The sequence below is a fragment of the Cygnus atratus genome, chromosome 3, assembly GCF_013377495.2.
Source record: "Cygnus atratus isolate AKBS03 ecotype Queensland, Australia chromosome 3, CAtr_DNAZoo_HiC_assembly, whole genome shotgun sequence".
NCBI lineage: Eukaryota > Metazoa > Chordata > Aves > Anseriformes > Anatidae > Cygnus > Cygnus atratus.
The window spans coordinates 10092463-10114210 of NC_066364.1; the positions used below are offsets into that span (position 1 = coordinate 10092463).

Consider the following 21748-nt stretch of genomic DNA (forward strand, 5'->3'; position numbering starts at 1 on the left):
GGTGCTAATGAAGAGCAGGGCTTGAGTACAGTAATACTTTGGGAGAGTAAATGTTCCTGCATTTCTGTCCTCCCAAAGACCTCTGCATCTCTGCACCGGCTTCCTGCACTCTAGCACATCATGATCATCGAGTTAACTATCCTTGCATGCCTACCAGCAGGTAGTTCCACCATCTGCTCAGGTCCCTGGTCCCCTGCTTGTGGGGATGTGGCAGGAATAGAAAGATTGGGGTTGAGCGGGCAGGCAGAGCTACCTCTTTCAACACACGGTCTGGCCAGCTGAAGCTGATTGTGAAACCAGAACCTCAGACAGACTCCGAAACTTCTCACACACCCTTTCTCATCTGTTAACCTCTGCTCGGCAGCACACAGCCTGGGCTGGCACAGCTATATACAGAACCGTGGGAATCCTGTTCCCTGGTTGGAGACTGACCTCAGCAGAGTCCCAGCACGGATATGTACGGAATGACTTGGCACTCCAGCCCTGGCTTCCTTAGAAGGGCACTGAGGGGAAGTGACTTGAAGGCAGAAAAACAACTTCTTCGTGTTCCTACTGGTAGTAGTCGAGCCCTGTGGGTTTGGCCCTGCGCCCTGCAACTGCCAATGGAGTCCCCTGGCAAAACAGAAAGCAAGACAGTGTAAATGGGCTGGTTTGATGGCTAGACTAAACAGAGGGTTGTTACTAAGGCCTTTCAGTCTGCTTCATTTTGGTTCATGTGTTATTCTTTATGATGCTGTTTTATGGTTCTCTACCCTTTCCTTGATGTTTCCCACCATTCTGATACTCTTTGCTGCAAATACTTGAGCTCACTATTAGTAAACTTCTCGGTAACTTCATTGGGGTGGAGAGCTTTTGGAAATACACTGGCTCGTGTGTAAGTAAGTACCTGTGGCATAAGAGGCTGTATGCATCAGGAGAGGTGTTGTAGCTCCCTGGATGGACAAGGGATCTTGTCAAAGGCTTTTTGGCACTTTGCAGTGCCCACTTAACAAATCCTCATTTTGGCACTCTGCAAATGCTCATCTGTATTGTCATTGATTTCAAAGAACACATTGCAAGGCATGGAATCTGCAAATAAAGGTTCTTCCTTCCTAGTAGATTGGATTTTTTTTTAATCTACTAATTCTATTTTTGATCAATTTGCCAACTCTATATGACTCGATCTCACTGTCTTCTGCTTCCGTTGTTCTGTATAATCACTCTCATTTTTTACCTTTTCTTTTGATGCCTAGGCTCGTTTGAGTGATAGATTTCTTACCACAGTTAATAACGCAATAATTTGAAGTTTGTGTAGAAATCCCCAGTGAAAGCTATTTAGCTTGTAGGTGTTAATACTATAGATTTTGTAAGTTTTTTGGAAGAAAGCTCTTTTACAACTGCTTTAGTTGAAGACAGGGCCTTGGAGCTGACCTTCCAAAAGTAGCTCAGGCTCCGAAGTCACTTCAGGCGTATCCAGAATTAATATAAACACAAAAACAAAGCCATGGAAGTTTCTCCTGTTTTAAAAAGGAATTTTTTTGTATTGTAAATAAGTCAGCAAGCTGTCACTGACAACTACAGATATCTTTAGTATATTGAATAGGCTGTGTTAAGGCTGTACTTAAGTTCTGCATGAGGCTCGCTCCTAGGCCTCTGAAGTGCGGCCTTCCCTGTTGCCAAGAGATGAAGTGGTGGTAGCAAGGTAATAAATATCATCTGTAGGTTCTCTTTTCTTGATAATAAGCTTGTGGAAGTAACTGGACTCCACTCTTTGCGTGCAGCTGTATTCGGAAGAGGATTTTACAAGGTTCTTTAACGTAGCTGGAATGTACGTGTAATCTTTTGACCCTAGTTCGTAGTTTGATGACTATGGCATGTTAAGTGCTGATAATTGGGTTTGCTCTAGGCTGAAACCTGACCTGTTCTCAGCAAAGGAGAAGATCAGATCTTTTATTGTAAGAGGCACTCGAAGGGGCTACCTTAGAAATGTTAGGGCCATGCCTGCTCGGAGGAAAGATCCCTGAAATATGGCAAATTCTTGGGAAGGACATGCTGTCCTATGGCATTCTATTTCAGCGTAGTTTAAATTGGACTTTTCATCCAAAGGCTTTGTCCTGTTCTCAAATTTTTCTTTTTTTTTTATGCAGTCTTGTTGTCTTATAACTCATGCTGCCCTACTGTGAAAGCTGCCTTGTAGCTTCAGCTAGTGGAGTATAAACCCTCGATAGGAAAGCATGAGACACATGCTTTTCACTCTTGTCCTATGGAGATGTCTGTCTCTTTCCATTGAGTAGAGTATTAAAAGTTAACTTTGTCTCACTGACAAACTTATAGAAGACTAAATTTAGAGGAAGTTAATCCTACCCTTGCTTTGAGAAGATAGTGATGTTTGTAAATTCTGCAAATAGCAGTCTGTCCAAAAAAAGTGTCCTCCAAACCCTGCTTGCTTCAACTTAAAGCTAATGTGCACCCTCTGTCATCTCTCCTCTGAGGAGGATGAGGGCGTTCTGATAAAGTCACTAACAGTATTATGAAAGGAGTATGCAGCAGTCGAAAACAGCAGTGATCACTGGCTAAGTAATGGAGCCAAAGTGACTTTTAAAAACCTGTCCAAAGGGATCAGTGCAGTGTCCGACCTGCACTTTGTTTCTCCAGCCATCCCTGTTCTGTCTGACTTTAACAGCACTGCTGGAGCTGCTGGTCTTTCTTATTTTATGCTTTTTGTGTGGTAAGAGAAAAATTGCTTCAAACAAATGTGATTGGGTGGCAGTTTTCGCAGTATGTCAGTTAGCCCTGATCTTCCAGTTTCAGTTGGTTTCCTTGATAGTACTTACGAGCACAAAATATGAGTACAGTTAGAGTACGTCAGGCCAACAATCCATCCAGCTCAATATCCTTTTTCTGCCAGTGACTAACAGATGAGTATGTACCTTTCTCTAATACTTTCCCAGCCTCCATCTATTTTCAGCATATGGGACTTTCTTAGACATAAATCTTTCTTGTTAAATGAAGAATTGCAGCTGATTTTCTTGTCTCTTATGTTTTTAGAACTAAAAAAACAAAGAAGGCATCTGCTCCTCCAGCCAAGGAAGAGAAGCATAAATTAACCATTTTTGAAGAAGAAGTAGATCCAGATGAAGGACTGTTTGGACCAGAAAAAGATTTCTCATCAATTGGTCCCAGGAAGAAGATGAAAGAGAGTAATTCTCTATATTTGTATATACACAGTTTGTTTTATCTAAAGCATATGTATAATTGAGCTTTTAAAATATAGTGATACGGAGTGTACAGGTTAGATGGGAATGTTAAGGGACATCTTGATCTGGGGCAGAATCATTTAGACAATAAATATGACCTGTAGTCGCCCTAGCTGTTGACTATTGACATTTTGGGTTTGGGTATTTGGGTTGTTGGGAGCTGGCTATCCCTCACATACTCATAGCACTGCCAATAGTAATGTGACCTATTTTTGGGTGCAAGAAGAAAAGCATATATACCAAGTCCTGAGAGCACAGCTTATTACTGATGTGTTGCCTGGTACTTAGTGGATTGGAAGCTCTTGTGTAAAAGGAATTGTCTACCTCATCTTTTTTCAGCCTCATATCCAGATTCCCTAGGTATGGTTTTGTGTTGTACGATTTAACTACAGCTTTTACTGTTTTCCCTTTCTAGATCTGAAATTATTTGAAGATCCAGACCTTGGTGGAGTAGTAAGATTGGGCGACTCACTACTGCTGCCAGCTGCCTGTGAGAATAGGGAGCATGTGCTGAACATAAGTCCTGAGGAGGACACTGAGGAACTGCTGAGGTACTCATCTCAAATCTGTCCTGCAATATGCAGGTCACCTGAGGGGGGAGTTAATTAGACCTCAGAAGAGGTCAAATCTTGGAAACAAAAGACATTATAAAGGAAATCAGGAAGACCCTTTGAAAAAAGTGGGGTGCAAGGTATTATTCTGTGACTCCAAAGGAAGGGTCTTGAAGGCCCAAGGCATGCCATCTAGTCTCTGTTCTCTAACATGACATTTCTGCTTTTCGTAGAGGGTAAAAACTGACCTCCAGTATGAAAAGTGAGAAACCGAGGCAGGGACACCCAGAAACAAGGAGGAATTCTGCTTTAGTGATTTGAAATTAGTAGCTCTTCCCTCTTGCCCCAAGAGGAATGATTTTCTGCTGGTGGCTCACAGACCTCCATGCCCACTTCTAGGAGGAATCCTGTGCACATGACAGCTGCAAAGGACTCTCCTTAAAATCTGTGTCATACTATATTTAATTTCTAATCTAGTGGACCAGAGGGCTGGAGCTCATAGTTACAGGAAGAAATAACATACTTGCTCTTACACTTACCTGCCCCCTTGTTAGTGTAGTGGTGAAACATATCACTACGTCATGTTTTATTCCTGACATCACTCTCACAAGGCTAGTTGGCCTGCACTGATAATCTTCAAGACACCAAGCAGGGCACTAATGCTTGGGAAGACCAGCATCACCAGGGAATCTTTGCTACAATAAAGAGTCAAATTTACACCTTCTGGATCTCATACTGGCATCTGAATGATGAGGCAAACCTATTTCGAGCACCAGTGCTTGCCAGCTAACTCCTGTTAGGATGTGTGATTTCAACAGCAGGTACTAAACCCAAGGGAGAGAATCAGAGTGTGGCATCCTCTCCTGAAGCAGATAGTTTTGCAGCTATTACTTTTTCCCCATGTAAAAGTGCTAAGTATCTCAGCAGTAATAGCTGGCTTAATTTAAACAGAGGTTAAATTGGGCTGGTGCCACCTCACGTTACATCCTGACAGCCCACCTGATGTTTATAAAAGCTGATGGGGCAGGACATGACCTGATTTAGTGCTGTGGTACACTGGGAGCAAACATGTATGTGCTTGCAATATTTTCATGTTTGCTTTCTCCTTTGCTAGCTATCTCAGAATGCACTGTTTGATTCAGATCGTTCATACGGCTAGAAGTGCCTGTTTTAATGCAGTCCTTGTATTATTATTCACTAGTGGAGAGTTTCTCCAACTGTCATGTTAACGTCCTTTGAATTACACGTTTTCTCTTCCCCTGTGGCGGAGAAAGGTCTCTGAAGTCTGCTCTGAGACCAATAGACTATACTTTTAGATCAGTTTGGAGTCATCAACGTTAGCAGCACACACAGATGGTAATGGACATAGTGGGAAAAGATTCCATTTCTTTTAAATTCAACTAGTTTTAATTTATTCTTGAATTGTCCCAATGCTTTCAGCAGTTGGCAAGTCAAGATCCAGTTGGAAATGAATGCACGTACCAAAGCAGAAAATTGTGCCAGCGATCTCATGGGAAAGTTACTACAGAAATCCAGGGGCAACTCCTGGCTATGCCAGAGGCACAGGCAAATAGGTCAGGATCTGTTGGTCTCTTTAGGTGCCTAACACCCTCTGAAATCCCTCTGATAAGCCTAGCTCACAGAGTTATCTGCACATCACAGAGAGCTGGTGGACTGAATAGCAAGACGATTGGATGCAAAGGAAAGGCTGTTGAAGGGGAGGAATAGGAGAGAGAGTGCTGTTTTAACCTAGTAGAACACTTAACCTTACCTGTATTCATGACAGTCACCTCAAATAACTGCAGCTGAACTTTCCCAAGTGGTTATACACAATGCAGTTTGTTTTCTGTTCAGCTGGAAGCCTTAGCAGAACTATCGAGTCTCATAAATGTAAAGGCAATATTTGAATCATCTTCTACCTTCCCTCCAGACTGGTGTTAAATGTTCTTGCAGGGCAGTGCCACAGTCTTTTGCAGGCAGTGACCCTTTGTGGTGAGAGGAGATGCTCAAAGTGAGCAGAACCCTGCTCTCTCGCTGCTATGGAGGCTTCAGCAGATCTTTAGGCCTAAGAGTAAATTTTGCCTGTGCCCTGCAGATGTCACAATCCCTCTCCCATCTGAAAGGCGACTAAAGAAATCTCCCCAACTCTCAGATCAAAGTGTGAGCTGTGACAACCCACTCCTTTAGTGCGCTAGAGCCAGGTAAGCTGCTCGAGGTAAACTAGCAAAGGTCTTGGTTTCCTGAACATAACCAGTTATATATACCACACAGAAAATTTGTCCGGAGACATATTGTCCAGACCTAAGACCAGCCCGAGCTATTATGCACCGACAGGTCTGTGATAGGTCCAGAAACCTTAAACATGTTCACTGTGCACAGATGAATTAGCTGAATAATGCAGATGTGGTTGCTCTTGACTTATGTAGAGTACATCTTTATGTACCACATGGTCTAATCATATGGATGTGGTAGATCTGAGAAGTGTTTGCCTTACTGGTCAATGCTCAGCTGAACATGAGCCGGCACTGTGCCCAGGTGGCCAAGAAGGCCAATGCCATCCTGGCTTGTATCAGGAATAGTGTAGCCAGCAGGACCAAGGAGGTGATTGTCCCCCTGTACTCTGCTCTGGTGAGGCCGTACCTCAAGTACTGTGTTCAGTTTTGGGCTCCTCAGTACAAGAAGGACATCAAGGCCCTGGAGCATGTCCAGAGGGGCAGCTGTGAGCTGGTGAAGGGCCTGGAGCATAAGTCCTGTGAGAAGCAGCTGAGGCAACTGGGGTTGTTTAGTCTGCAGAAGAGGAGGCTCAGGGGAGACCTTATTGCTCTCTGCAGCTACCTGAAAGGAAGGTGTGGGGAGCTGGGGGTCGGCCTCTTCTCACAGGTAACTAGTGATAGGACTAGAGGGAATGGCCTCAAGTTGCGCCAGGGGAGGTTTAGGTCAGAAATGAGGAGACGTTCTCTTTCTGAGAAGAGCAGTCAGGCATTGGGACGGGTTGCCCAGGGAGGTGGTGGAGTCACTGTCCCTGGGGGTGTTCAAGGAAAGTTTGGACGTGGTGCTTAGAGACATGGTTTAGTGGGTGACATTGGTGGTAGAGGGATGGTTGAACCAGGTGATCTTGGAGGTCTTTTCCAACCTTAATGATTCTACGATTCTATGATACTGGAAAATGCACTTTCCAGTGAACCACAGGCTGAGATAGGAGAGCACTGTGTGAGGCAGAGAATGGCAGAACCTTCTCCTTGCAAAGCAGAGATGGGAAAAAACTGATGTTCAAAGCAGAACACGGGAGGAATCTAGTCCTTTTTAATCATAGCACGGGAGCAATCAAGTCCTTTGTGACCTGTATGGTAGCTGAGCAGTTGCAGAAGTAGTAGCCCCCCAGAACTGTCAGCACAGCAGTGAATCCGCACAGTGACTTGTAACTCCCGAGGAAGAGACTGTTATGGAGACAAATGAGTCTGCAAAACGTGCATGGGTTCTGCATGTCACAACACAAGGGAGAAAATAGTATGACAAATGTTCTCCTTGCAAATGGAAGACTATGGTCTCTCTGGATACCTGCTCAAATAAAATGAGAATTAGTATTTTAAGTAGAAACACGCATTTTAACAAGTGTTGAACTTTAAGAAAGACCAAACGCATCATACATCTAATCAAAGGTTTCTTTTTATGGCAAAAATGCCCACATCCATTCAAATGTCTTCTCTCTTCCTGTCCATTGACCAGCCTCTAGCAGTTCCTTCTTGGCCTACCGACAAATATCAGGTGATAGTGATGGAGAAACTAGGTGAGCTACCTCACTCAAAGCAGTCACTCTTTCCTACCCCTGGGTCTGCCATACTACTTAGTGAGGTACTTGTACTTACATGTCCCTCCAGAACTTCTGGAAAAAAAGATAAATCGCTGTGGTAGGAACCAGCAAGGTCAAGTCTCAATCTATTACCTTCAGGAAAAAAAAAAGAGCATGTCACACTCCTCCTTCAAAGGATGTGCTTTGTGAAAGAGAGGAAGAGGTAACCAAGTCTTTTTGGCTCATCTCTTCCATACAGGGATACGAAGAAACCCAGGCACCTCCAGGAAGTTCAGGTCTGATGCTTTCAGCTCTTCCACAAGGTGGCCCACTGCAGTGAAATGAAACAATAACTGATCAACCATTTCTTAGATTGCCCTTGGAAAGGGATTTAGGACTAGGCTTCTGTTTTCTCCTGTCAATTTCCTTGGCCGTGTCACACCATAATGATTCCTTCTGGATACATTCAACCTTTTACCAACATTCTCAAAGCTCTTCCTCGGGTCTGATTTCCATTTAATCTAGTGATAGAAGTCAACTGCTGCCGAAATCAGTATCCTGCAAACTCTCACATCATGGATTCTCATGCCATCTTATTTTCCCATCTCTGTCTACCCAGTGGCCACAGATGTGCAAATTAAGTTTTCATGCAGCAGCACTGCAATCAACCTCTTCTGCCTCATTAATCTAAATCATGCCTGCCTGGTGTGATGGATCAGGCAGGTTTTTGTGGAAAACCAGTGCTAGAATTGATCCTGTGAATGTTGCAGCAGCTCTGTGGCCAGAATTACATAAATTACCACACATCCCAGCCTGAAATAATTACCACAGTTGTCTGAGCAGCTTTTTAGGGCAGATTTAATTAGCTTCACCTTTGATAATGAATAGGGAGTTGAGATAGAAGGAAGCAGCTGTCAGCATAAGATTTGTCTTTTTTTCCAGTGCTGAGAAGAGTGTCAGCAGCAGGATCCCAGTTCCGCTGCACTGTGGTGGTAGACCTGGCATATTCTTAGTTAGGCTTACACTGACCTATGCTGCTGGTGTTGAAAGGAACAGTCCAGCTCTTACTTTTGTACTACAGCATCCTCATCCTTTCTGTGCCTGTTAAAGATGAATTTTGTCTGTATTTACAGGCTGTGCTGTATTTTCAGCTACGAGCTGTGCCGTCAGGGATACAAGTGATGACCCTTTCAGGAGCATGGTATTGTTAGAGGATGAAGCTGTTTATGAAACCGCATCCTAACAATGGCCATTTCTAACCACTGCTCAGTCTGCATAGCCTCCTGAGCAGGTTTGTCAGCTTCAGGTTTGCCAAGAAACTGCTGCCAACCTTGAAGTGGAAAAAGTGTGTATGTTCTTCATTCAGCAGGCCACTGGTGGCAGCTGAATTCAAAGAGCAACACTTAGACCTTAAGACTAGCCAGAAGTCATATGGGACACCACCTCCATCACCGTATGATGAGAAATAATTTCTCCCTGTCCAAATGATATGAGAGCAGGGTAGGAGAAGAGCTTTGAGAAGCTCTAGAGGGTTTAAATCTAGATCTTTTGGACAGAGGGTTGTTTGGGTGGTGGACAGGTAGTAGAGGATGTTGCAACAAGTGAGTCAGAAATTTCCTGACCACTCCAGGGCAGTTTCCATGGCTTGTTGTGAGCTGACAGTGGGGAAGGAACCTTGATATATGGCTGTGGTAGCTTTCAGTAAGCAAATAATATTCTTTTTTTTTTTCCCCTCCAATTTTGATGGGTTTTCTTTGCTACCCAAAAGCACTTTCCACAATGGTTTTCAAACATTTATTTTGTTGATTTCATTTTTCCTGTGATGTATAATGATGCTACTTACAAACAGTGGAAGAGGTACAAAGTAAAATGGCTAACGGAACAGAAAAGCTTTTGCCAGGTGGGAAACATTAATTCTTGCTCCACTCTTGGTTACATGTATGGGTTGTATGGAATAAAGGGTGACCTAGATTTGTAGTCTCTCTTATTCTAGATCCTTTTGCTAGCCTTGAGAATCACCAGATTTCAAACATCTTGCTCCAGGGCACTTGCATTTTCGACAGCAATCTTCAGCCAGGGGGATAAAAATTGCCTGCTCTCCCCTGCCTCAATTATGCCATTGCCTGGTGATAAGGGAACTTTCTAGAGAAGCAACAGAGAAGTTCGAACTTCTTCAGGATGGGGAAAAAATGAACCAGCTCTCTGGTTCAAATTGTGAAAACTGAATTGTCTCCTTTCCTGGGTGAGTGACCTAACCAGTAGGCTGTTACCTCAGAGAGCTTCTTGTGGGCGTACAGGCGTAGGACTTACGAGAACTAATGAGCCCATTCTCTGGCCCTAGGCCAAGCAGCACCATCAGGCTACATCATGTTATTAGACTCACTGGCTCTGGAACTGTGTGCAGCTGCTGCTGGGAACGGTCCCTGTCCCATGCCAGCTCCTGAGTTGTGCCTGGGAGCTTTTTGGATGAGGGGTAATCTAACCCAGACAAAAACAGTGTCAGGGGTTCTTCTAACAGTTGAACAGTACAGACTCTCATGTTCCAGTGTCCAGACATAGTTGCTGACACTGTTTAAACCGGCATGAACTTACCTGGAGTGGACTGCAGGGGAAAGCAGGAGCAGGTGGGGAGATACCTCCTACACAGCCTCTGTAACTTCCATCAGCTCTGGTAGACATCATGCTGTCTCTGTTGACCATACCAGAAGTGCTGGCCAGCAAAGTCTTTTCCCAAGTCACATATGTGGTGTTACACCTCTACCCAACACTTCACTAAGGTAGCTGGTGTACTTCGAATTAACACCAGCCAAAATAAAGAATGATAATAAGGTACAGAAAGACAGAAGTCTGTTCTGCAAGAACTGCTGTGACTTGCATAACCTGGCTTCAAGTATGATGCTTTTGGATACTTTAGCAAATTAGAGCAACCTTTGTCTCTTGCTTTTGTTACTGATTCTCCTCATTAGAGCATTCCCAGGCAGAGAAGGTCACTACTCCCATCATGCTGGATGCTGTATACACACATTCTTGTTCTCATCCCCAAAATTTTGTCCAGGTAGACAGGACAAAAGTCAGAGAAGTGACATCTAAAATGCTGATGTTCTGATGGCAGCCATGCCTTTGCCTCTGTCAGAAATCTTTCACCCTCTTGAAGTCTACATGCTAGCTGTCATATCATAGGGCTTTGTGACAGCCTTTCTGTAATAAGGGGTTTGGTTGCATTCTCTCTGAAAACAACGAGATTTTCCACCAATACTAGATGTCTGTGAATCAGCACAATACGGCAGGAACTTTAAACAATGTGGTGTTGTTTTTCCATTACAAAAAAAAAAAAAAAAAAAAAGACTAATTAGAGAAAGATTAATTACATGGATTCTGTGCCTGATTGTCTTTAACAAGAAGGGGGAGGGGAATGGGAAGGTTCTTCCTTTAATCTCCTTGTTAAGAACAACAGAATAGTTACTTGATTTTTTTCTTCTTCCACCTCCTTGCCTGGAGTTAAATATGGTGGTAGTTATGCACTGTAACAATTCATTTGCTTCTCAAGAAATAGAAGTCCTTGTTCCTATCTTGGCCTGAGGCATTGTGCATTTTACCTCTTTAGTTTTCCAAAGCCAATTGTGTCTCACATGATCAAACAGCAGTGGATCAAACAGTTTGCCTAACACTGCAGCATGAAAAGCAGGTTTTGAGACAAAGACCACGTTATCTGCTGTGTCTTCTGTAAAAGACTTCTCTCTGACCAAGGTCTTTGAAAAATCCAGGACAAAAAGGGAGCTTTACACGGTCAGTTTCCACACTTTGGAAAATCAGATCTCTTGCAGAATTGTTGGCCTAAAAGCACATTGCCAACAACAACATCAAAAACAGCATAAAAACAACTTCTGCGCTGCATCTTCTGGAGTTATTTTATGACTGTGGTTTTGTTGCTGTGGTTAGCAGAGAAATGAATGTAGAGCCACAAAGGAGTAGATAATTCAGGAAGCTGTGACGTCTGATGAGGTTAATGAGCTGTGTTTGCTACTGGCCCTGCTTGGCAGATCAGCTGCCCTTCTCAAGCACTGCACCTAGTTCAAAATCATGCTTGCTCTACATGATCTGTATGTATACATACGCATTGTTCATTGAGATATTATGGTTTCTGTTATTTATGACCAAATCTTTATGACATGGACACTGATTCATTCAGTGTTTGTTTATGCCAAGTAGGAAGGCATCAGATCAGCTTCAGAAATACCAGCCCTAACATGTATTGTTTATTACACAGCAAAGAGAACAAGAACATGTCTTGGCAATGTGATCACAGGTGTGATATCTCTTGGATATCACAGTTTGCAGCAAACAAAAATGCCTGGGCTTAAATGAAATTAATTTCTTCTCTGTAGATGAGGAATTCAGAAGGAATCAATACGCTGACAAGGTGTTTTGTAAGTTAGGTGGGATATGACACCCACAGGGAATCACGGAAACCAAGAGACATCATAAATCTTATTATCAAATTAAAAGAGAATATAATCTCCAGAATTACCTGGGGGATGAAATTTGAGATAACAGCAAGAGCTGTGTGCTGGAATACAGAGGCCACCACGTAGAGCTCAAGGTGCAGAGCTTTGAGACAGCATACCTGCTCTGTCCATCAGCTGGCTTGTTTAGGTATTTCCTAGATGGACACATTAGTGTTCAAGCAGTTGATCTTACAAGATTGGCCTTGATTTAAACTGACCATCTTTTGATTTCCTTTGAGAGTTCCAAAAAGATCTGACTTCAAGAATGGCATTGCCTTAAAGGATTCTGACCATATGGCAGGAAATTCAGGCTTCTCCTTGTTCACGTTGTGGCCAGTTCGCAGTGAGTGTAGTGCATCTCAGCCCAGGCAGTCATTAAGTTCTTCACGGCTTTTAATAAGGTCAAACATAAAAAAGAAACCCTTGAGGTCATGCAGTTTTTCTTAATAGCAAGACTCTTTGCTGAGAATTCTGGAGCTCTTTAAGCACCTGTGCTTTTAGCATTCAAATACTATTCTCTAGGGCTGGAGTAATAAAGTGGATTGGATATATTGATTCTTCTGCTGTTGATCATGTCCCCCATGGTCCCGGATCCAAGACATCCTTACTTTCTGACAGTGAGGAAGATGTGAATTACAAAAGACAAATGAGTAGAAGGACCAAAAGATGCCTGACATGAAATGAGGTGAGACTCCTTCGTGCTCCAGGAACACACACTAAAGGCACCTTCCTTACACTCCCTGTATGGCATCCTGTTCCAGTGAGTGGACCTGCAGGAGAACTGCTCCAACAAATCCCTTGCAGTCACCAGGGTCTCAAATGAGAGGGCCTTCAGAGAATCCTCCCAGAGATCTCCGTTGCATGGTCACATCTCCATTACTGCTTTCCATTTGCCACCAGATGGTTATGGGTGCTGTGACCGACAGAGAACATCCAAACCATCTTCCCAGCTGGAAGGGCTGTGCCACCTCCTGAGGCAGTGCTCTAGCAGAGACACGGGGAGAGGAGAATCATAGAATCACAGAATCCTTAAGGTTGGAAAAGTCCTCCAAGATCATCTGGTCCAACCATCCCCCTACCACCAATGTCACCCACTAAACCACGTCCCTAAGCACCACGTCCAACCCTTCCTTGAACACCCCCAGGGACGGTGACTCCACCACCTCCCTAGGCAACCCGTTTCAATGCCTGACCACTCTCTCAGAGAAGAATTTTCTCCTCATTTCCAACCTAAACCTCCCCTGGCACAACTTGAGGCCATTCCTGCTGCGCATGTGCAGCCATCTCCCTTCTTGTTTCAGATTCGCTTGACCGAACTTTCTCATCCTCACAAGTCCTCTAAGAGTGAACTAAGTAAAACTGCTTGAAGGGGACTTGAGTGCAGAAGAAAATTCCAGTCCCTTTGCAATAACTCCTGCACCTTAATTTTATCTCATAGTTCATTTGTAGCTTCCCTGGCAGGCTACCCTTCGGCTGAGGCAGAGGGAGTTTTATTGCTGGCAGTGTTACAGCATTTTAATGGGCTGATTCTGTGATACTGAAGTTTGTTAAAAACAGTTCTTATATCAGGGCTTGTAACCAATTAAATAGCCAAATCTTTTCACTGCTTAAGACACCATGGTCAAAGAGCAAGCGTATCCCACTAGAGTTGGGTCTGGAAAGGAGATAGTCACAAATTATGAACCTTGATCTTTGGTTCCTGGCCCCCCATGTAAAAGTTTTTGCTTGTACATCTTGCATTCAACCTTTCTTGATTTTTTGTATGCTGCAATTAGGGGTGGAGCCTTTTGCAAGTCTTGTATTTTGTAAGCGTATGTGAAGTATGCATTTTATCAGGGGGTCACTTTTGTAGCTGGTCATTACAGAGCTGATGAGCTGCATGCATTGCTGGTTGGATTTCAAATACTTAATGATGATTGATCAATGAAGTCTTGGGAAATTAACAGCTGTGTTTACTCCTTATGGTATTTTGTTTGACCACCGTGCTCAGAGGATGAAGAAGCTGTTTTGATTCAGAGCAAAAAATACTGTGGCCTATAAAGACTTCTCCGTCTACATTAATTTTTACTCTGCCATTTCTGCTATGTCTTTTAGCGATGTGATGTGTCACAACTTTCTTTTTCCTTCACATAGCCACTTTCCAAAGGCAGTGACCTCTTGGAGTCATAAGACTATCTGTTATAAAGGCTCTCTCAAAATCTTTGTAGCTCCAATGGGAGCAGAATGGGGCACGCACAGCATGTTGTGTCTTTTGATAAGGTCAAACAGCCCAGGTAGAAAGCATTCTTAACTGTTCCAACTGTTTTGCTTATTTTGCTAGGAAATTGTGAAAAATGATCACCAAAAAAAAAGAATTGTTTTATAGATTCACAGATTGCAAAACTCTCTCAGTTTCTTGGAAGCAAATGTGAATATAATGTTTTTAAAGTCATTAGGTTTTCCAGTTTGTCATGACTGAGCATGTCTTCCTTGGGGAGTGAAGGTAAGGGGGAAACAGAGCTGAACGTGAAAAGATTTGCCATCCCATGAAAACGTCTGAGCTGTTGGAGAAGGAAACCATCCCGTTGCAAATCAAAACCAATTTTTTCCTAAACTAAAATCACATTTTTTTTCAAAACTGCAAATTGTTTTTAATTTAGGCATTTGAAAATGTGCTGTAAAATAAAGTGGCTTACATGGTGAATTGAAAAATCATAAAAAGACAGTTCTTATTTTGGTAACACTTGATTTTTTTTGACAAGAGAATTTCATCAAAGTTGATCCTTTCCTTCCAGAAAGTTTTATTTTGCAAAATGGCATTTTCTTAGAAAACAAAAAGCAGTTCAGAAATTCCCAAGCTGTATCACTGAGGAGTTTATGATATTTTCTTTTCATTCCAGGGTTGAAGATGATTTAGAAAAACTTTTGAAAGTAACCTCCAAACCAAAACCTAAGGTACCACCAAAACCACCGTTGCCTCAGAAACCAGCAGTTTTGCCCAGGAACACTAACACAACTCCGCTGGCAAAGCCAAAGGAAGACAAAATTCAAACAATGAATGAAGTGGACATTCTCCGGTATATCCAGGAAAATGAATCTGTCGACAACCAAGATACAAGTCTTTTCTGAAAATACGCATTTTTAAAATGTAATCACACCTCCTTGGCTCAAACTCCCTGTGAGCTCGTGACAATAGCAAGAATTGGCCAGATCTCTTTACTGTCATGGTGCTCATTTGTATACCATGATATAGAGGGCAGCTTGTTTGACTAGCACAGGTTCAGTATGATGTTTTCAAAACAGTATAGTTATAGTACATAGTTGCCTTATCTTTTCAGGGCTTTACAGGAATATGGAAAAAGACATAGCACTACAGATTATGTCTACGACTATTTTAGTATCAGAATAGTGAAGTTTTGGCCAGTTTTGACCTGACTGTAAATGACAAGAGTGTTGCACACATGGCAGGTATGAATAGCGTCCAACAAATGGTCTGAAACAGGACAGGATGCTTTTCCTGTCATTTTAAACAATGCATTTTCAGCCTACTGGAAAGGTAATTTTCATTTTGTTCTGTGCATTTTTATAGCAGCCTTTTCCCTCCCTGTCTGTTATTGCAGTAATTTATAAACAGTGACTGTTAAGTATAGGTAACAGTTCTTCTGTAGTTCTGAGAAATACCGAAATCACAGCTAAGCCTGACTGTTTTGCTGGCTTTGTTGCAGAAATGTCGACTTGTAGGAGAACTTGTAGGACTGCAAACACTAGACACTGTGTGTCTCTGGCCCCTGGGGGAGATAGCAAATGACTGAAGATGGCTCAGGGTGCAGCTCCAGACATACGCAGAAGTTTCAGTGTGTAGGAGGTTTGGATGCTGTAGGACTCTTGTGAACATATACAAGATACAAAAGGGCTATTTTTTTCCAGGCAAGTCTTCCTAGACTTCTGCTGCAGTTAGTGGAGAGAAAAAGATTTCTGCAGAAGTTGAATCAGTGCAGGTGTCCTAATGGATGAACTCTTAGTTGCTCTCTGGAGTCAGTCTCTCTCTTTTCCTTCCCTTCTTCCATAAATTACAGAGGGATCCATGGCAATTAATCCCACTACATTAAAACGAGCTTTTACATAAACAATGGTCTATAGTAAGCCATATAACAAGGGAGGACGAACTTGGGATTATTGAAAGGAAAAACATAGGAAGAAAATGTACTAGAGAAAATTTAATATGCAGGAAAAATAAGAACAGCGAACAGGCATCCCAGACTACCCTCCCTTCTTCCCCGACTCAGGCACTCTGGTTAAACACGCTGAATTTACATCTAATGCAGGTTAATATCTCCTGTCATGTGGAAAGAGATTCCTGTGCTCATATATATGTGTGTGTTATATCCAAATGTGAAGACAAGCTCCCTAGAGGGAAAATACTAATATATTTAAGCCATATCACTACCCTCAAATTTGCCTTTCTAATATAGAACAATATGAATAGAAAGCCTTATATATTTTATTAATGAAATTATCTCTATTAGTATTTCTTTTTAAGCCAATGGAAAATATGATAATGGTATTTTGGTTTGGTGGGATAAGTAAAATACAGTCATTGGCTCTCTATGTAAAATATGTTTCAGAACAATAAAAATATTTGCCAACCTGCAGGTGTTATTGTTGTTCTCTAGGTTGTGCAATAGCAGCAGATGGGAGTTAAAGGATGGATTCCATGTTGTTAAAGTGCAAGCTCAGCTAAAACCCCACATTAATGAGTAAGAAACCATGAATGTAGCTGCGCTCATATTTCCTTTGAGAGCAGCTAAAGGTAAAACTATATATGGGCAAAGGAAGTACCCGATTCCGTCTGTTCTCAGTGTCCTGGTGCAATTAGGAAGCTTGTTTATCCCATCCTGCAGAAGGCACTGAGGAAAAAATAAATGACTTCCCAGAGACCTTGCAGAGAACAGCAGATGAGAGCTGAGCAGGGGACAGCCTTCCTGTTGCACTACCTGATGTCATGAACTTATATTCGTGAACTATATATTGTATATTTAACCGAGGGCTGTGGAATCTTGATCTCTACTGCATGCAGCACTGCTCAGACAGCTGCTTGTATTTCTGTGGTTTTGGCCTACAGCCTGGCACATGGCCTGAACACCACTAAAACTACCACATTAAGGGTCATGGATTTAACGACCAGCAGACTGAGTGAAGATCGTTACCTTTAGCACACAACACTGGAAAATTCTTAAGATTTCTTGAAGTAAATTAGCAAAATAATAGAGGAACAGAGCTGGCAGGGGCCTGTGAAGACCATTTTGTCCACCTCCCTGCCCTAAGCAGGAGCATCTGGCCTGTGTCCTGCTGCTGGCCGTTCTTGCTGTCCAGGACAAGGTGTTCTTGGTGCAAGAGCTGGCAGATGCCAGAGCAGGACATGGTGGCTGAGCACAGTCAGGATGGAGAGATACCTGAGCATGGGCACCATATTATTCTTGCAGCGGCAGTAATTATGCTTGAGTTTTAGCTCTCACAGGCATTTTTCTAACCTGCTTTTAATAGTTTGTCTGGACAGCAGCGCTGGAGATGTCACACCATGGGAGTGAAAGGTTTTCTTACTGTCTGACATAACTGTTCCTTACTGCTACTTAAGCTTGTGACTTCTAACTCTCATCAGCACAGAAAGAGAACAAATTATATGCCTTTCAGCCTTGTTTCTAGATTGAGAACTCTGCCCTCTGAGGGAGGCAGCAAGACAGGTCAGGATGTCACTACAGCACCAGCTTCTCACGACTTGGTGTGTGCTAGCTGAATGCTGTCATCTCACATTGGATTTCTCCCCTTTTTAGAACTGCTGCATATTCACATACCAATTTACCAGGAGGAATAAAGAATGCCAGCGTCCCACACCCTTTTATTAGCACCATTTGGTGCGGCGACATTATGTGTAGCCTTTGTTCCACATGGGACTATGTTTTCCTTTAACCTTTCCTCATAGCAATGGTGTCTGTCTGCCTTCCACCACCTCTAAGAGCTCTGCTGAGAAACAGCTCATACTTTTGCAAAGCAGTGGGAGGGTGGATGTTATATATTACCATTAAACCATGGGAACATTCCCAGTAATACTGATGTAACAGCACCGTAGCTATATCCCTTTAAAATGGCCAAGGAATACTTTGCCCTCAGCCTTCCCCCAAAATTGTCAAAATACCTAGACAACACGGGGGAGGAAGAGCTGTTAATTGTTTCCTGTGGTAGATTTTTAAGATTATTTAAAGGTCTGTTTTACTTCAGAAAAATCTATCTTTTCTGTCAAGGCACTAACGTAAAAGGATCCTTCATAAATCCCAGTGTTACACATTTGTTTTACAATGCAAATGTCTAGCTCCGGTAATATTTATAGGCACTTAGAGGTGAGTTACAGTCCTTGAATAAATTATATATAATGAATCATTATTATACAAGAGAAGAATGTCAGGCAAATGCAGCCCAGAAAAATTGAACATATTATTTGAAATGACATCAGGAAACCACACAACATACTTTGCATCCTGCCAGACCAGAGCTTTTTTTTTTTTTTTTTTTTCCCCATACATCACTCCTGGTAGCAGCTATTTTATTAGCCTCCTCTTGACAACTCTTGAAATTCAATTATGGACTCTAATGTAGTTCTTGGCTGACAGGCATCACCTTTCGACATTAATAATAGCTAGCTCATCAGAAGATTTGAAAAGCAGTAGAGTTAAAATTAAACCCTTACAAAAGATGTTTTCTTTAGTGATTAGAACTTGTAATAGGTATCTCTACTGCTTTAAAAGCTGCGTCTTGTTTTGCATAACCTTCTTCTGCTTGTGTGGTACAGCACTAATTAACATATAACACTATGTACTTCATTATTTAGGTCACAGTTAAAATGCTGATTTCACCAATTTGGGTATTTCACAGACAAACTGTGGATCATCTGTTTAGATCAGTTCTGTGCTAAATTTTTAGTAAAGCTAATTTGCACGTAGCACTTAAGGTCTAGTTTAGTCAGGGGCAATTTGGGCTGGGTCTAAAAAAAATGTATTAATTGAAACTGATACTTCTGCATCTTTGCTGAGCTTGCTACAATGAAATATGCAAGTCAGCCTGTGATTTAAGGTCCTGAAATCCCAGCACGCTCATGGGACACTTAGGCCACAGCTAATGAAAAGAGACTCTAAATGACCAGTCCCTGTGGTCATTGGATTTAATATAGAGTACAAAAGAGCACTGATACTTCATGTAAAGATGCGACCATCACTAATATGACCAAAGATTCTTGAATCTCTGTGGATGTGTGCGTGTGTGTACATGCTCATCAACCACGTTTCCTATCTTATTTGTGACCTTTTAAACCTTTAAGTCATGAAGAGGGATGGTTTTTACTGTGAGGTTTTATCTATAATCTCACTTTACATCGTAACTTTAAAAACTGGACTCGATGTAGTCAGTCAGTTGCTTTCTGTATTGTACCAGTTCCTTGATTCATCTTTAATCCCCTCTGATCCAGCTGTTTAGCCCTCACCATATTTCTGATCTTCCTTTTTACCCTTCTGCATACTACTCCTGTGAAATAAATTGAACCTAATGAGGAATTCAGATGAAGGGAAATCACGTGCCTTGTATTTCTTGACAACCATCTGTAGGGTACGCTGCTTTGAGTAAAAATACCAGCAGTGAAAGGTGGTGATGGTAAATTAAATTAATAGTCAAATTAAGTACTGCTGTGGGAGTTCAGAAGTCAATGAAGCTGCTTAAAGGATTGATTAGTCATAGATACTTAGGAACTAAGTGTTATTCATACCAGAGTGTTATGGATGCTAAAAATTTATACGGGGTCAAGGAGATACTGGATAGGCTCATGGAAGAGGAATCTATCAAGGATTATTAAAGATGCCTCTTAGAGTTTGGGAAGACCTTGAGCTACAAGTTGCTGGAAGCACGGAGAATATTGAACAAACAAATATTTTCATAAATAGTCATCTGCTTTTGCTGTTGTGAAGAATACCATACTGGGCTAATCCAAAACTCATACAGAGTGAGGCTCTCTCAGCCTTTTCTCATAAGAGATACTCTGGTCCCCTAATCATCTTTGTAGACCTCTGATAGACTTGCTCCAGTAGTTCCATGTCCCTCTTGTACTGGGGAGCCCAGAACTGGACACAGTACTCCACATGAGGCCTCACCAGGGCTGAGCAGAGGGGCAAAATCACCTCCCTCAGCCTGCAGGCAACAGTCTTCCGAATGCACCCCAGGGTACCGTTGGCCTTCTTGGCCACAAGGGCACAATTCTGGCTCATGGTCAACTTGTTGTCCACCAGGACCCCCAAGTCCTCCGCAGAGCTGCTCTCCAGCAGGTCAGCCCCCAGCTTGTACTGGTGCATGGGAATCCCTGAAGCCAGTGGAAATCTTGGGGTGACTTTTTTGAAAGCCACGTTCGGTGCGTGCATTTACTATTGGTGGTAAGCAGTTGAAGTCTCATTGATATCAGAGGAAGATTTCAAACATCCCTGAATGCTCCTCCAGATCCCAGCTTTAAAGGCAAGCTTAGTAGATATCGTCATTTGCCTAGGAAGTCAAATGTAAAAGATTCCTCAAGGTTGACTAAGCAACAAAAAACATCACTAAAACCCCAGCAAAGTTCAGTGGAATAACCCCTAAATAGACCATCCATGTTACATTATGCCCTTTTTCAGTGAGCTGCTCAGGAGCCTCAGAGTTTGACCAAACACAAAACACAAACATAACCCACTGACCCCTGCTGCATTAAAAGCCACCATGGTTTGTTACCCTCAAGTGTATTGTTTTTCCAGTTCCTAGGAATCATAGTATTAAATATAGAGGTTTGAAACTGTGAAATCCATGGGGAAATGTGGTCATTGTGCCATCTTAATGTAGGAGTTTCACTCACCCAGCCAAATCAGGATGATTTATGAAAACCATCATTTTTTTATTTTATTCTATTTTTGTGTGTGTGTGTTTTGTTGTTTGTGGGGTTGTGTGTTTTTTTGGTTAAAAAAGAATAATAATTTTAGTCAGTTTCTTCTTAAACTCATTACTCCCCTAATGTGATTCAGCCATTCTCTGCCAGGGGCAATGGTTCCGCGCCGTTTATGTCACCGAAGGGTTGCTTCCTGTGTCTGCCAGGAGAGTCAGACGCAGTCAATCCTGACTGTCAGAATCCCACGCAGATCGTCAGAAGGCTGGTGATGCTGATGCTCTGGAGAAGACCTAGAGGGATGGGATGTGACACCACCGTTCAAGCTCGATCGGTTTGCAGAGCACCACTGAGAATGGGAGAAACAGGAACAGGATGGAAGAAGGCATCCGCTTGATTTACACACACTGCTGCAGAGCTTTCACTTCCCTTGAAGGACCAGGGCTGTAAAGCTGAAATGAACAATTTGTTTTATAGTCCTTTGGTGAGACGAGCCCCATGGTTTTTCAAATGAACATAAAAGCAAACAAAATAAAATTACTAAGTTCCTCGGGTATTTACTGAAACCTTTCCTTATTTCTCTGCTAGTTTCTCTGTGCTTTTTTAGTTTGTCCAAGGGATTTGTGCTAATGATCACAAACTTCTCAGACTATTTTGTTTGTAATAATAGTTTAAGGCCACTGATTTCACCTCAGAGGAGCTTATAGAAATGGTTCAGCTTAATAATGTCTGGGTATGTTAAC

General features: G+C 42.4%; 1 protein-coding gene across 3 annotated transcripts in view; it reads left to right on the top strand.

Annotated features, from left to right (window-relative positions):
- Positions 1-21471, top strand: part of HS1BP3 (HCLS1 binding protein 3) — a 55794-nt gene extending 34323 nt beyond the window's left edge. For 2 of the 3 annotated variants that reach the window (XM_035560163.2, XM_035560161.2), the window contains 3 exons: positions 3028-3179; positions 3652-3787; positions 14962-16713. In XM_035560163.2, coding sequence (XP_035416056.1) covers positions 3028-3179; positions 3652-3787; positions 14962-15190 — 517 coding nt within the window. In that variant the 3' untranslated portion in view covers positions 15191-16713. Of the gene's footprint in view, positions 1-3027; positions 3180-3651; positions 3788-14961; positions 16714-21144 lie in introns of those variants that run through there. The other variant, XM_035560162.2, reaches the window with a different exon arrangement.
- Positions 21472-21748: the final 277 nt, after the last annotated feature.